General features: G+C 46.1%; 1 protein-coding gene across 1 annotated transcript; it reads right to left on the bottom strand.

Moving 5' to 3' along the window:
- Positions 1–7,188: 7,188 nt before the first annotated feature.
- Positions 7,189–15,283, bottom strand: aqp3a (aquaporin 3a). The gene is made up of 6 exons (XM_039000972.1): positions 15,176–15,283; positions 8,718–8,844; positions 8,379–8,516; positions 8,145–8,260; positions 7,821–8,038; positions 7,189–7,471 (listed from the first exon to the last, which is right to left on the bottom strand). Exons 1-6 carry the CDS (start codon positions 15,281–15,283, stop codon positions 7,264–7,266), a joined length of 915 nt encoding a protein of 304 aa, XP_038856900.1. The 3' UTR covers positions 7,189–7,263.
- Between the last annotated feature and the right edge of the window lie 2,085 nt (positions 15,284–17,368).

Raw genomic sequence — 17,368 nt, 5'->3', positions numbered from 1 at the left:
CCTGTCTAGTGTTGGAGTTCTCTTTCTGTCTTCTGCAACTTGATTTTAATCAAACTTTATTTGATAATTAAATGTAAAGAAGAAAAATAAAGAAGAAAACATGTAAAAGAGGAGGGAGGGGTTCGGTAGGGGATACAAACCCGGTTGAGGGTAAGGTTTAGGGGGTAGGGTTAGGAATAGGATACAGACCCGGTTTAGGGTAACGGTTTGGGTTGGGGGAGGGATTTAATATCTTTATTAGAAATAGAAAATATGGCCTCCCGAGTGACGCAGCGGTCTAAGGCACTGCTGCGGTCTAAGGCACTACTGCGGTCTAAGGCACTTCTGCGGTCTAAGGCACTGCAGCGGTCTAAGGCACTTCTGCGGTCTAAGGCACTGCAGCGGTCTAAGGCACTACTGCGGTCTAAGGCACTGCTGCGGTCTAAGGCACTGCAGCGGTCTAAGGCACTGCAGCGGTCTAAGGCACTGCAGCGGTCTAAGGCACTGCAGCGGTCTAAGGCACTGCAGCGGTCTAAGGCACTGCTGCGGTCTAAGGCACTGCAGCGGTCTAAGGCACTGCAGCGGTCTAAGGCACTGCAGCGGTCTAAGGCACTGCAGCGGTCTAAGGCACTACTGCGGTCTAAGGCACTTCTGCGGTCTAAGGCACTGCTGCGGTCTAAGGCACTGCTGCGGTCTAAGGCACTGCTGCGGTCTAAGGCACTACTGCGGTCTAAGGCACTGCAGCGGTCTAAGGCACTGCTGCGGTCTAAGGCACTGCAGCGGTCTAAGGCACTGCAGCGGTCTAAGGCACTTCTGCGGTCTAAGGCACTACTGCGGTCTAAGGCACTACTGCGGTCTAAGGCACTGCTGCGGTCTAAGGCACTGCAGCGGTCTAAGGCACTACTGCGGTCTAAGGCACTGCTGCGGTCTAAGGCACTACTGCGGTCTAAGGCACTGCAGCGGTCTAAGGCACTGCAGCGGTCTAAGGCACTGCAGCGGTCTAAGGCACTGCAGCGGTCTAAGGCACTGCAGCGGTCTAAGGCACTGCAGCGGTCTAAGGCACTGCAGCGGTCTAAGGCACTACAGCGGTCTAAGGCACTGCAGCGGTCTAAGGCACTGCAGCGGTCTAAGGCACTGCAGCGGTCTAAGGCACTACAGCGGTCTAAGGCACTGCAGCTGTCTAAGGCACTGCAGCGGTCTAAGGCACTGCAGCGGTCTAAGGCACTGCTGCGGTCTAAGGCACTGCTGCGGTCTAAGGCACTGCAGCGGTCTAAGGCACTGCTGCGGTCTAAGGCACTGCTGCGGTCTAAGGCACTACTGCGGTCTAAGGCACTGCAGCGGTCTAAGGCACTGCTGCGGTCTAAGGCACTGCAGCGGTCTAAGGCACTGCAGCGGTCTAAGGCACTGCAGCGGTCTAAGGCACTGCTGCGGTCTAAGGCACTGCAGCGGTCTAAGGCACTGCTGCGGTCTAAGGCACTGCTGCGGTCTAAGGCACTGCAGCGGTCTAAGGCACTGCTGCGGTCTAAGGCACTGCAGCGGTCTAAGGCACTGCTGCGGTCTAAGGCACTACAGCGGTCTAAGGCACTACAGCGGTCTAAGGCACTGCTGCGGTCTAAGGCACTGCAGCGGTCTAAGGCACTGCAGCGGTCTAAGGCACTGCAGCGGTCTAAGGCACTGCTGCGGTCTAAGGCACTGCTGCGGTCTAAGGCACTGCAGCGGTCTAAGGCACTGCAGCGGTCTAAGGCACTGCAGCGGTCTAAGGCACTGCAGCGGTCTAAGGCACTACTGCGGTCTAAGGCACTTCTGCGGTCTAAGGCACTGCTGCGGTCTAAGGCACTGCTGCGGTCTAAGGCACTGCTGCGGTCTAAGGCACTGCAGCGGTCTAAGGCACTGCAGCGGTCTAAGGCACTGCTGCGGTCTAAGGCACTGCAGCGGTCTAAGGCACTGCAGCGGTCTAAGGCACTTCTGCGGTCTAAGGCACTACTGCGGTCTAAGGCACTGCTGCGGTCTAAAGCACTGCAGCGGTCTAAGGCACTACTGCGGTCTAAGGCACTGCTGCGGTCTAAGGCACTACTGCGGTCTAAGGCACTGCAGCGGTCTAAGGCACTGCAGCGGTCTAAGGCACTGCTGCGGTCTAAGGCACTGCAGCGGTCTAAGGCACTGCAGCGGTCTAAGGCACTGCAGCGGTCTAAGGCACTGCAGCGGTCTAAGGCACTACAGCGGTCTAAGGCACTGCAGCGGTCTAAGGCACTGCAGCGGTCTAAGGCACTGCAGCGGTCTAAGGCACTGCAGCGGTCTAAGGCACTGCTGCGGTCTAAGGCACTGCAGCGGTCTAAGGCACTGCTGCGGTCTAAGGCACTGCAGCGGTCTAAGGCACTGCTGCGGTCTAAGGCACTGCTGCGGTCTAAGGCACTGCTGCGGTCTAAGGCACTGCAGCGGTCTAAGGCACTGCTGCGGTCTAAGGCACTGCAGCGGTCTAAGGCACTGCAGCGGTCTAAGGCACTGCTGCGGTCTAAGGCACTGCAGCGGTCTAAGGCACTGCTGCGGTCTAAGGCACTACATCGGTCTAAGGCACTACAGCGGTCTAAGGCACTGCTGCGGTCTAAGGCACTGCAGCGGTCTAAGGCACTGCAGCGGTCTAAGGCACTGCTGCGGTCTAAGGCACTGCTGCGGTCTAAGGCACTGCTGCGGTCTAAGGCACTGCTGCGGTCTAAGGCACTGCAGCGGTCTAAGGCACTGCTGCGGTCTAAGGCACTGCAGCGGTCTAAGGCACTGCTGCGGTCTAAGGCACTACAGCGGTCTAAGGCACTACAGCGGTCTAAGGCACTGCTGCGGTCTAAGGCACTGCAGCGGTCTAAGGCACTGCTGCGGTCTAAGGCACTGCTGCGGTCTAAGGCACTTCTGCGGTCTAATGCACTACTGCGGTCTAAGGCACTGCAGCGGTCTAAGGCACTGCTGCGGTCTAAGGCACTGCAGCGGTCTAAGGCACTGCAGCGGTCTAAGGCACTGCAGCGGTCTAAGGCACTCCTGCGGTCTAAGGCACTGCTGCGGTCTAAGGCACTGCAGCGGTCTAAGGCACTACTGCGGTCTAAGGCACTGCTGCGGTCTAAGGCACTGCTGCGGTCTAAGGCACTGCAGCGGTCTAAGGCACTGCTGCGGTCTAAGGCACTGCTGCGGTCTAAGGCACTGCTGCGGTCTAAGGCACTGCTGCGGTCTAAGGCACTGCTGCGGTCTAAGGCACTGCAGCGGTCTAAGGCACTGCAGCGGTCTAAGGCACTGCTGCGGTCTAAGGCACTGCAGCGGTCTAAGGCACTGCAGCGGTCTAAGGCACTACTGCGGTCTAAGGCACTGCAGCGGTCTAAGGCACTACTGCGGTCTAAGGCACTGCTGCGGTCTAAGGCACTGCTGCGGTCTAAGGCAATGCTGCGGTCTAAGGCACTGCAGCGGTCTAAGGCACTACTGCGGTCTAAGGCACTGCTGCGGTCTAAGGCACTGCTGCGGTCTAAGGCAATGCTGCGGTCTAAGGCACTGCAGCGGTCTAAGGCACTGCTAGAGGCATCCCTATAGATCCGGGTTCAATCGTGGGTTGTATCACATCTGGCTGTGAGTCCCATACCGAGGTGCACAATTGGCCCAGCGTCGTCCGGGTTAGTGGAGGGTTTGGCCGGGGGTGCTTTATTTGGCTCAACGCGCTCTAGCGATTCCTTGTGGCGGGCCGGGCGCCTGCAGGCTGACCTCAGTCGTCAGGTGAACGGTGTTTCCTCCGACACATTGGTCCGGCTGGCGTCCGGATTAAGCAGGCGGGTGTTAAGAAGCGCCGTTTGGCGGGTCATGTTTCGGAGGACATATGACTCAACTATCGCCTCCCGAGCCCGTTGGGGAGTTCCAGTGATGAGACAAGACTGAAAATGGGGAGAAAAAGAGGGTAAAATACCAAAAAATAAATAAGATAAATAAATAGGAGATGCTCTTCAGGATGCTGGGAGGGTGTGGTGCTCTGTGATTGTGAGTAGTTGGTTGAGTGGTTGTGGATGTTGTTGGTCTTGGTTGTGTTTGTGTTTAAACTGTTCAACAGGATTACACACAGGTCTTCTCCAGAGCAGCAACACAGCGGGTACACTGCGGTTCGGATCTCAGGTCAGTATTCGGGTAAGTATTGGTGTAGGTTTTCCTGTTTAAGGCTATTCTGACTAAGTATGCATGTTTTAATATATATATATATATATATATATATAAATATATATATATGTATATATTTTTATAATAAGTCACTGCAGGTAGGTATGCATGTTTTAAATGAATATGATTGAGAATCCACTCTGGGTCGGTATGCATGTATTAAAAGTTCACTCCAGGTACATACACTCTTAGAAAAAAAGAGTTCCGAAAGGGTTCTTCGGCTGTCCTCATAGGAGAACCCTTTTTGGTTATTGGTAGAAGCCTTTATGGTTCCAGGTAGAACCCTCTCTATGGAAAGGGTTCTACATGGAAACCAAAATGGTTCTACCTGGAATTAAAAGGGTTCTACTTGGAACCAAAAAGGGTACTTCAAAGGGTTCTCCTATGAGGACAGCCAAAGAACCCTTTTAGGGTTTAGCACCTTTTTTTGTGTATGCATTTTCAGTGTAGAGTGTTCTTTAAAGCTGGCTGCCTCTGTGCTCCTCCATAAGGGGATACAGATCAAATACCAGTGGGAGTAAAAGCAGCTGTTTAAAAGTTATGACATGTAATAACACAATAATAACATGATAATGTGTTAAAAGGCATGACACTTGTTAGATCCACTTAAAATGTTATGGATAAAAAAAAACTGTTAAAAAAAAAACATTTTAAAAATGGATAAAAGTGATGAAACAATAATAGCGTGAATTGTTAGATACTACTGCACTGTTGGAGCTAGGAGCACAAGCATTTCACTACACCCGCAATAACATCTGCTAAATGTGTGTATGTGACCAATAAAATGTGATTTAAAAAAATGTGATTGGATTTGATGTTTTGATGATTCATGATTTGATGATTAAAACTCAGGAAAAAATACCTTAATATTTTAAAAGGGCGGCGAGGGTGGTGCTTGCTAAAACTCTGGGAGGGTTTTGTTGTTCCTCTTGAATCATCAATTTAAAAGTTTCAGCTAACTTAATGACAAACTTCCACCCTAGAACAGCCATCCTCTCGTCTGTGGTCATTAGCCATGACAGTCCATGTGAGAATTGATTATTTGTCTGTTTAGGGAGCCTACGTTTCTCACTCATGGGTGGCACAAATTGGGGTATGGGGGAGGGAAATGGTCAGGGTATATGTGAATTACTACGTAGTGTCCTGAAACAGGCAGGGAGAGTGAGCTCGTCCATGGTGGTCTGCAAACCCACAACCTTCTGGCCCTTAGCCCTGCTTGGCATGGACTCTATCACAAAACCATGCTGGGGCAAAGTTGATATCCACATTTATAAACACAGTATCACTACAGTTATAGTTATTTGTGGTTGTTAATTTTTGTTGTTGAGTTAATTGAATGAGGGGGGAGGGTGTGGCCATTTTTTTTTTTAAGTACAAGAGTGGGTGTGCATGAGTGTGTGCGTGTGCGTGCGTGTGTGGAGAAGGAGAAGAGAACAGGACAAAACATGAAACCTCATATCATAAACCATATTTAAACCATAACATAACTTTATTATAATGATAGTACAAAAAAATATTCCTGACCCAACTAACAATATACCAAAGGCCTTAGGGCACAGGCATTAGAACCCTAGCAACGTGTTACTGACACAAGGCACATATGGCAGTGGTTTTATTGACAGGTTTAAATACTGCAAATAATTACAAGCAAAAAGTGTTGGCAATCAAACCCAATGAACTCAATGAATCAAATCAATGAATCTCAAATGTTTTCATATGGTGAGAAACCCAAGAGGTTTGGCTGATGAAGGAAAGGAGAACAGTGGTTTTCATCACTCCAATGAGAGGTCAGAAGGCTGTGTTGACATGAAACAATCAAAGTATACTGCTTGAACACTTCATAGCTAGCTAGTTGTTAACTCTCTGAACAATAAGATATACAGAGCGGATTGTTTTCTGGTTGTAGTCTTGTTACCTTGCCAACAGATAGACAGTATACAGTCTGTATTACATGTAATGACATGACAAGCATTAATCAAAAGTCGTTATCACACTACTTATCCCATAGAGAGGTGTTCTCTTTCCTCTGACCAGGAAAACATCTGGTTAAATTCAACCTACGTTCACTGTTTGAAGGTATTCGTTCAATTTCCGTAACAAGAAAAAGCAGGCATTTCCTTGTGAGAGGAATGTTGACATTGACATTTTAGAAATTCCAGTACTCTGGTCGTGGCACATCAGAGGAGGCTGGTGGGAGGAGCTATAGACGAACGGGCTCATTGTAATGGCTGGAATGGTATTACTGGAAGGGAGTCAACTACATGTAGTTTTCATATGTTTGATGTGTTGGATATCGTTCCATTAATTCCATTTCAGCCATTACAATGAGCCCATCCTCCTATAAGTCCTCCCAGCAGCCTCCTCTGAGACACATACGATCAGTATAAAACATAGAAAACATTTCAAACAGGAGCCCTAAAGATATTAGGATATAAACTTCCATTGCTTCTAAACGTTTAGAATTAATATAATTCTGTTTGAGTCATGACATTCACCCTTTTTACTTAAGGACACGATTAAGCTGCAATGTAAGACAAAGGAAGCCTAGAGCTAAATATACTGTAGCGATGCTAATGCTATGGAAAAGACTGCGGTCCATTGTGCGTGTGTGCTGTATTTGTCTCCTTACAGACACACAGCTGTCAGAGTCAAGGATGATGAGGGACCCACCGGCCCTCCAGGAGACCGTACCCCCCACTGGGACTCGCTTTAGGGGTACAGGATGCTTGTAGTGGTGGGGTTGGTAGTGGTGGTGGTGATGGTGGTAGTAGCGGTGGTGATGGTGGTAGTAGTAGTGGTGATGGTGGTAGTAGTAGTGGTGGTGGTGATGGTGGTAGTAGTAGTGGTGGTGATGGTGGTAGTAGTAGTGGTGATGGTGGTAGTAGTAGTGGTGGTGGTGGTGGTGGTGGTAGTAGTAGTGGTGGTGGTGGTGGTGGTAGTAGTAGTGGTGGTGGTGGTAGTAGTAGTGATGGTGGTGGTGATGGTGGTAGTAGTAGTGGTGGTGATGGTGGTGGTGGTGGTGGTAGTAGTAGTGTTAGTAGTAGTGGTGGTGGTGATGGTAGTGGTGGGGAGTGAAGGCTGCTGGAGAGTGGTAGGTTAAGAGACTCATACCATCTCTTCCTTTAGGGCATCCTTTTTGGTGATATTAGTGAGTCTGACTCTGACTTCCTCTTTCTCCTCGTCCTCCCTCCTCTTCTTGTCGCGAGCCTCTCCCTCTTGATGGTAGCCCACCATCAGCTGGTAGACTATCACCCCGAAGGTGGAGCCTATAAACGGGGCAAAGATGGGCACCAGGAACCAGCACTTACCGGCACTGTGAGGACCAGAGAGAGAGAGAGAGAGAGAGAGAGAGAGAGAGAGAGAGAGAGAGAGAGAGAGAGAGAGAGAGAGAGAGTAGCAAAGACATTGAGTACACAAGAGAGAGGAGAAAGATATATTCTTAATCTTGGCATCCTCTGCTTTTATCTGTTTGATCTATCATTAACAGCTCCCATTTTGTCTCATCTGCATATCAATAATGCACAAAGCCCGAACCAGGACATTCAACAGAGGGGTAGACGTATAGTGCTAGGATACATAAGAAGAGGTGTGAAGACAAGCAGAGAGATGAGGAGGCAATTAGAATAATGTAGAAAGGTGTACAGGATTGTGGGAGGACTCACGTGAAGACCTCGGTGCCCCAGCCTGCCAGGGAGGTGAAGAGACGAGGCCCCAGGTCCCTGGCAGGATTGACGGCGTAGCCGGAGTTGAAGCCCATGGACAGGCCAATGACCAGCACCACGAAGCCCACCGTGAAGGCCTCCAGGCCCTGGGGGATGGGGTTGTTGTAGGGGTCTACGATTGCCAGGATACACACGATCAACGCTGCCGTGCCAATCACCTGAGACAGAGACACTTCCATTAACATGGAGAATTCCCAATATACTAGTAGTTCTGTTCCTTGACCTAATCAGTTTGGGGGTTGTATGCAGAAGGAAGATGCTAACCTGGTCAAAGAAGCCATTGAGCAGGTTGAGATGTTCGCCAGGGTAGGTGGCGAAGATGCCAGCGGTGGCGTTGGGCCCGGTAACAATGAGCTCTCCAGCAAAGCCCCACAGAGCGTCTGAGAGGAGATTACACACAGACAAACATCATGAGATAACATCAACTGTAACAAGCTGTTACACTGATTCGTCCAATGGATGCATCAGTTCCATCCCTGGACATGTCCGAGGACTCACCAAAGTACAGACCAAAGATGATCCCGGAGCCCAGGAAAGCGCCCAGTGTCTGGAAGGCAAAGAACATTGGGAACTTTCTCCAGCGTTCTCTCCCAAGCAGGCAGAGGGCGAAGGTCACCGCCGGGTTTAGATGGCCTCCTGGGAATAACACACGTTGAGAGATTGTTAACATTAAAGCAGTACGGCTTCTCTCCAAAAGGAAGTACATTTCCAACACTGCAACACAGTCATTTATCAGGTAGAAGAACACATGACTATTATAGGTTGAGCTTTAGAATAACTCATGGGAACAAATCTGTTCAAGGAGAACCTCTACACCTAATCATATGATGTGCGTACCTGATACTTGGCCACAGACCAGGATCCCTAGGGTGGCAGCGAAGCCGAAAGCAAAGTTCACTGTGAGGAACATGCCATGTGATCCTCCACTAAGCACCAGCTGAGCCACCGCACCACAACCAAACATCTGTCAAGAGAGGGGAGAGACGAAAATTATAACATGAGTCCCAACAAAAATTGAGCGCCAACATCGTCTGCAAAAAGAGGACTGTAATGAGTGCATATGAGGAGCACTAGGTGTGTAATTCCAGAGCACAGCCAAACATACACCTTGCAATGTTAACACACTGCAATAGTCACTCAAGCTTTGTGCATCAAAAGGCTTTGTAAGTATAAATGATATATACTGAACAAAAATATACACTCAACATGTAAAGTGTTGTTCCCATTTTTTTTCCTGAAATAAAGGATCCTATGGACAAAAAGATAATTTCTCTCAAATTTGGAGAACAAATTTGTTTACATCCCTGTTAGTGAGCATTTCTCCTTTGCCAAGATAATACATCCACCTGACAGGTGTGGCATATCAAGAAGCTGATTAAAGAGCATGATCATTACACAGGTGCACCTTGTGCTGGAGACAATAAAAGGCCACTCTAAAATGTGCAGTTTTGTGACACAACACAATGCCACAGATATCTCAAGTTTTGAGGGAGCGTGGAATTGGCATGCTGACTGCAGGAATGTCCAACAGAGCTGTTGCAAGAGAATTGAATGTTAATTTCTCTACCATAAGCCACCACCAAGGTTATTTTAGAGAATTTGGCAGTATATCCAACCGGCCTCACAACCGCAGACCACGTGTAACCACGCCAGCCAAGGACCTTCACATCCATCTGGGGGGGGGGGGTATTTTTGTCAGTAATAAAGTCCTTTTGTGGGGAAAAACTCATTCTGATTGGCTGGGCATGGCTCCCCACTGGGTGGACCTAGCTCCCAAATGGGTGGGTCTATCCCCTTCCAGGCCAATCCATGGCTGTGTCCCTGCCCAGTCATGTGAAATCCATAGATTAGGGACTAGTGAATTTATTTTAATTGACTGATTTCCTTCTGTGAACTGTACCTCAGTAAAAATGTAGCATTTATATTTTTGTTCAGTGTACAAACGGATATCCTAGATTTGTCATCCCTGAAGGTCAGCACAGGTCAGAAGGGGTGTGCAATCACTGTAAGTGAAACTGGACACCTTAAAGATTGAAATGGGATCCAGTCGCAAGGCCCCCTGGAGTGAATGCATTCCACTCAGACCACAGGGCACATACGTTGAGGTTAGTTGCGAGGAACCATAGCTCTCGATAAAGGTCTTGGCGTCTAGCAGAGGTTCAACATCACTGAGCCCAGTCTAAACTCCTGATGAGACCAGAGGGCCTCATGCTTCCAACTCGGTGGAAAAATACTTCAGGGGTACCATCTTTAGACATGTAGTCAAATGTCAGAGGCATCTGATAACATGTCAGTATGGTGCCAAAGAGTCGACTGAATTAGCCAGATCAAATTACACCGAAAGGTTATTCTTGGAATCGTTTGAAGTTTCATGACACAGTGAGCAATGATTTAAAAGACATCATCTAACAGAATTAATCATCTAAATCACAGCTGTCTAAATGGCTTGTTGGTGATAGCGACAGCAAGTCATGACAGCATTACGCCATGACATTACATGACTACATTACGCAATCACTCACCAAAATGTCAGGCAGTTTATGCTGTGTCCTCATACAGCAACATTATGTTTAGTGATAGACCTGGTCACCCAGGTATCCCTTTTAGCCAACAGCACTGGAGGGAGGGAGGGAGGGAGGGAGGGAGGGAGGGAGGGAGGGAGGGAGGGAGGGCGGTAGAGTCACATAGACAGGAAACCTCAGATAGCTTTAGATGCCGTCAGTCTTTTCAAACATCACTATACATGAAAAATGTTTATTGGACAAAAGGACAGGTGAAGTGTGAAGAAGTCACCATACTCTTTCCATCATAGAGCCACTCCTACCATAGCCGCAGGAAGTAGGGGTGCTGAGGGTGCTGCAGCAAAACCTGAAAAATCCCCCCCCAAAAATATAGTAATAAAAAACTATATATATTTTTTACAATATTATTTTACAAAAGTAGTGCACTGGGCCTTTACTGGTATTAGGGGACTAATATAGACCTCTGTAGTGCAGGCACAAAACAAATCAGCATCACTGCCTTGCCAAAAAAGGTAGGAACAGTATATCTAGCAGGATTCAATAGTTGGAATTGTGAGAGTTGTTGCCCTGTCCCTTTCTCTGCGATTGTCATTCTAATGGAATCCAGAAAGAACAAAACCCTGTCCTAAACAATTACATCCAAAAGTGCAAAGTCATGGACAAAGACACAAAACATCTGCATCAAATGAAATGTTTTTCTTGATAAAATAACATGGAAAACAACCCCTTTTTGTGCAGCATTAATTTACCATCCTTACAAACCACTTAATGTACATTTACATTAAAGTATTGTACATGGGCTGGTCATCTAGGTTTGTACCTGTAGACTTTCCATCACCATGAAGAAAAACAATGTACAATACAGTAATTGAGTACATTGAGACATGAAGTGGTTTGTGATGATGTGATGATGTGGCTCAGTTGGTAGAACATGGTGCTTGCAACGCTAGGGTTGTGGGTTTGATGATTCCCAAGGGGCGACCCGTATGAAAATGCATGCGGTCACTGCTGTAAGTTGCTATGGATAAGAGCGTCTGCTAAAATGGAAAAATTATGAATTGACCATTTCAGTTTCACATAGAAATTTGCATTTGCAAAGTATTTCAAGAAACTGGAAAACATATATCAAGCAAGTATTTTTATATTCCACTTGTATTATCAGATTAACTGTTTTGTACAGATAATTATCAGATTCAAGTTACAAATGTTTTTTTTTTTTTTTTTAAATCACAAATGTAGTGCACTGGGCCTTTACTAGTCCTGTATTAGAGGACTGACATAGAGGACTGTAACACTGAGCCTTTACTAGTCCTGTATTAGAGGACTGGCATAGAGGACCGTAACACTGGGCCTTTACTAGTCCTGTATTAGAGGACTGGCATAGAGGAACATAACACTGAGCCTTTACTAGTCCTGTATTAGAGGACTGACATAGAGGACTGTAACACTGAGCCTTTACTAGTCCTGTATTAGAGGACTGGCATAGAGGACCGTAACACTGGGCCTTTACTAGTCCTGTATTAGAGGACTGACATAGAGGACTGTAATACTGGGCCTTTACTAGTCCTGTATTAGAGGACTGACATAGAGGACCATAACACTGGGCCTTTACTAGTCCTGTATTAGAGGACTGACATAGAGGATCGTAACACTGGGCCTTTACTAGTCCTGTATTAGAGGACTGACATAGAGGACCATAACACTGGGCCTTTACTAGTCCTGTATTAGAGGACTGACATAGAGGACCGTAACACTGGGCCTTTACTAGTCCTGTATTAGAGGACTGACATAGAGGACCGTAACACTGGGCCTTTACTAGTCATGTATTAGAGGACTGACATAGAGGACCATAACACTGGGCCTTTACTAGTCCTGTATTAGAGGACTGACATAGAGGATCGTAACACTGGGCCTTTACTAGTCCTGTATTAGAGGACTGACATAGAGGACCATAACACTGGGCCTTTACTAGTCCTGTATTAGAGGACTGACATAGAGGACCGTAACACTGGGCCTTTACTAGTCCTGTATTAGAGGACTGACATAGAGGACCGTAACACTGGGCCTTTACTAGTCATGTATTAGAAGACTGACATAGAGGACCAAAACACTGAGCCTTTACTAGTCCTGTATTAGAGGGCCAATATAGTCGTCCTCAGCACATTTCTTCCCAAAACTACTTCCCACGGTTATGCACTCCTATGAACTTTGTTTGAAGATAGTGATTTGGGGGTGGTCAGCCGTGGTTTTGTGTGGCAGTATGTGGTCTCCCGCCACTTGGATTTAAGCAAAGCAGAGCACACAGACTGTTTCACAAATGGAGCTGAAATATAAGGAGAACAATTACTGCTGTTTTTCCCCCTAATTCCTGGGTTTATGTAAGGACTGTATTGTTTCCTGGGTGGTGCACATGCACACCACTGCTGGGGCCTGAAGGACGTGTTCTGTATGTCCAACCACCTGTCACACACAGGTGATCCTGTAAGAGCTCAGGAAAGACCTGTCTGCTGATAGAGTCACTGTCACCCGCTGACCTTCAGAGACAAAGAGTGCCTGTTGGCTCCCCACTGACCACCTGGAAATGGAAGTGGTCCCCTTCACTCCAGAGACACCACATTCATTCAGAGGCTTCTAATTGACGACTTCAGTTTAGTTTCACTCTTTTCCTATTCCTTCAGTGTAAACTGGAGTCAGGTATACAATTGTAAAGAATGCAGAGATCTGTTCTCCATATATAGGGGTGAAGTTGTGCGCATGCCAAATCTAATGCGCACATGCACACACACACTGAAAACCACACATACACACACACTGAAAAACACACACTGAAAAACACACACACACTGAAAAACACACACACACACACTGAAAAACACACACACACACACACATTGAAAAACACACATACACTGAAAAAAACACACACACACACACACTGAAAAACACACATACACTGAAAGCACACCTACACACAGAGATAAACAACCCTGCCCTGCCCTTCGTTCCTCCTCCCTACCTGAGTATCAGTCATTAGAACGCCTACCTGTTCACTCATTACATTACTTAGTCATTAGCACAACTTGAAGACAGATGACGCCTACCTGTGTCCTGGAGAGCATTTGGCGTGTTCACGTTTCACCCATTGTGTTGTCGCTGTCACTCCCAATACTTCCTCCCACAACATACATTAACATTAAGCATTGAAGAAAAACTTTGTTTAAAACGTGTGAGAACGAGCCTGCAACCGTGAGTAAGACTGAATGATCACTCCATCAACTCTCTGAGCCAAATAGTGAAAGTTAACTGCCTAGAGACCCGCAGGTTGTAAACTCGCTAAACTGTCCGCTAGGTGCTCAGTGGCCATTGACTGCTAGAGCCAGATAACAATACAAATAGCAGGGGTTGTTTAATTTGTCTTGTTTCTTTATTTAACATGGCCAATGGCCAAGGGTCTGGGTTCCTTTATGTGAATGACTGAGGGAAGATTTAATATGTCCGTTTTATTAAAGCTGAGTGATGTGGAGGGATGAGTCCTTCTAGGAAAAGACCACTCTAAGAGGGAAACAATCAACAGCGGTCAAAAGTGCAAGCAAGAAGCAATCATCCCTAATATTCTTTTTAAAAACAAATTGTTACAATATCATAGTTTTGTGCTAAATTGAAGCTCTCAAATGTTCTACTGCTTGAAATCCTGCACCTCCTATAAAATATTAGCTCAACAGTATTGTGAAGTTCCTGCATCGGAATATAAACAGTAACGGCACCAAAAAATTAGTACCGACACATATTTCAGTCCAAGTCAAGCACTGCTTAGTCTCCTCAGGGACATACATCTTACACACAACGTACAGTATGTTGAATTCTAGATTACCAATTTCTCTGTGTTCAATATCAACAAGTCTTGTGCCATGTCACCATGATGAAGAATGGAACAAATATGGCAGACACAATATGTGTCAAGTACACAGAGATTTACAAACACACATTTACAAACACACATGTGTGTGAATGTGTGTTTATGGATATGATTCGGAAACACACATATACAAACATGCCCGTGCACACACACACCAAACTCAAATATGACAGCAGAAGGGCATGAGGTTGTCGGGGGTGCTTAGGATCCTGGATCGTTATGCTGGGTAAGTATCATGTGTCCATGTTCTTGCCAACAAGAGCAAGCATATTTTTGTACAGACTCAAGTAGTGTGATTTACAGCTGCCTATATGAGTCTCACATTCCCGACCCCTGTCACTTTGAAGTCAAGTGTAAAGGCTAGCACAACCTGTAAACCCATGCTGAACTTATCCACCAGTATCCATCGCTCTCACATCTTGGCATTACAACAATGGTCCATACTCAAGTTATTGTTCATTCAGAATTAATACAGACTAGAGGAGCCAAGAAAATGTAACCTGCAATGTCGTATTTCAAGGAGATACAGGTATGAATATGCTCAAACTAATATTTATTGTGGCAAAGAGTCATGAAAGTAAAACATGCAGTCTACTCTTCCAAGGAAAGCTTGAGTGAGGATAACCTGACTATAGATGTGGAAAATGAGTGAGGATAACCTGACTATAGATGTGGAAAATGAGTGAGCATAACCTGACTATATATGTGGAAAATGAGTGAGGATAACCTGACTATAGATGTGGAAAATGAGTGAGGATAACCTGACTATAGATGTGGAAAATGAGTGAGGATAACCTTACCATACATATTATGAATGAGAATGTGAGTAAGGTGGTGACAGATAGAGAGTCTCTTACCACCAGGATGAGGGTACCCAGACACTCTGCCAGAGCCTGGCGCAGCAGCAGGTTACGGATCTGGAAGTTCCGTGCCAGCTTGTCCAACCATATCTTCTGTTTTCCCATGGTTCAGTGCTGCTCGGCAAGGTAGGTCCTCCTGAGTGTGTGTGATGGCTGATGCCCTGGCCTCCTGTACTGTGTCTAGTGACAGTAGGTAGGTAGGGCCTCTTGAGTGTGTGTGATGGATGAGGCCCTGGCCTCCTTCTCTTATAGGACCTGGATTTCCTGTGGCTCCTGCCAAAGACAGCCTCCTCGAACACTCCCTTCTCTCTCCCTCCCACAATCTCTCTCTCTCTCTCTCTCTCTCTCTCTCTCTCTCTCTCTCTCTCTCTCTCTCTCTCTCTCTCTCTCTCTCTCTCTCTCTCTCTCTCTCTCTCTCTCTCTCTCTCTCTCTCTCTCTCTCTCTCTCTCTCTCTCTCTCTCTCTCTCTCTCTCTCTCTCTCTCTCTCTCTCTCTCTCTCTCTCTCTCTCTCTCTCTCTCTCTCTCTCTCTCTCTCTCTCTCTCTCTCCCTCCCTCCCTCCCTCCCTCCCTCCCTCCCTTGTAACTCCCAAACACTCTCTCTCTCTCTGCCTCTTCTGATTCGCACTCTCTCTCTTCTCCTTTCCACCTGTCCATTTTCGCTGTTGTTCCTGCTTTGTCTGGTCCTAATAGAGGTACGATTTACTCAAAATCAGTTATAGGGATAGACCTTACACATGCTTTATGAGCTTGCCATACTATCATCTGGTAATACATCAACAGATCTCAGAACTGTCTGACAGCCCTTTGCTTGACATGAGTCAGCCTGCCTCAGGGCCCTGCATGGTGTCTGTAATGAAACTGGCAGTTTGTTGAGTGCACTCAGATCTACCTGACAGAACGTGAAATCCACTATACTGAAAATGTTTAAAGTATTTTAGTTATTTGTGGGAAGAAAGGGACGGCCATAGTTTACTTTTTTACTTTTTTACTTTTTTATAGTTTACTTTGAATTGAAGTAGACTACTTGTACTCTGTATTTTGTGCTTTGCTACTTCACAATGTACTGTGTAGGGCTTCCTATTGTGTTGGAATATCAAATGCAATGTTGGATATAGCAGAGAACAGAAAAACATCAAGGTACATCATATTTGTTCGTGAACTGATTGATCTATAATATACTGTATAATCTATACTTTCACAGTTAAGTTGAACACAATGTACTCTAGTACCTCAACAGGGGGGTCACACTGCTTCTTGGTGTGAGAAGCATACATTTTGAGCGGTTACAGAGATATAATGACAGGCACCTCTATTCAGACCAGACAAAGCAGGAACAGTACATGGTGATGAAGTTTCAGGCAGAACAAAGAAACAGGATGGACTAAAAGGAGAAGAGAGAGTGTGAGAATCAGAAGACACAACTTCAGAAGAGGAAGAGCTAATTCCCTGCAATTCTAAACATATTGCCAGGTGGCAGAAAGAAAATGGTGGTTTTATAGCTAATCTTAAACTATTCTACACATTTTGCAATGAGGCTGAGACAGTTTTTTTCAACCATTCATTTTTTCCCTCATAGGGGATTGTAGAAACACTTAAAGGGCTGTGTTTCGTGTAGGCTTTCCCTGGTGTGATGTTTTGATAACCATGTAAATCTCTCTCGGAAAAGGTGACTTTTATCAATATATTCGGCTCTATGTACTCTCAGATTCTAAAATGCTTATTAGCAACAAAGAAGACATCATGGAAAACTACAAATCCCTGCAAGCTCCTGCACGTCATCTCTAACTGACACCTTTGCTAACAGGTACTGTGTCAATTTAAAACTTGCACAAGACCGTTCACAGAATTGTCAATTTAAAGAAATGTAGCCAAATTATTCATTACTACATTTAGCTAACATTAGATAGTTAATCCAGAGATTATTGTTCTTAGCTGACTTGCCTAGCTAAATAAAGGTTAAAACATTTTTTTTTTTATTGTTCAAGTTTATTTGCCACTAGTCTGTGAATCTGTGCGTGACATATCGAAAATGAGGGTTTAAGGTCATGAAAAGTCATGGAAATTTGTTTAATAATTTATCAATTTAATTAATGGAGGCACACTTAAATATCAATCATTTAAAAATCTACATATTCATGTCGAGTTATATACCTTGATTTGAAGTAGCTCACTTTATCCATTTGATCTCT

This window comes from Salvelinus namaycush, chromosome 1, assembly GCF_016432855.1.
Source record: "Salvelinus namaycush isolate Seneca chromosome 1, SaNama_1.0, whole genome shotgun sequence".
NCBI classification, from domain to species: Eukaryota; Metazoa; Chordata; class Actinopteri; order Salmoniformes; family Salmonidae; genus Salvelinus; species Salvelinus namaycush.
This window is presented reverse-complemented; position numbering and strand designations above follow the sequence as displayed.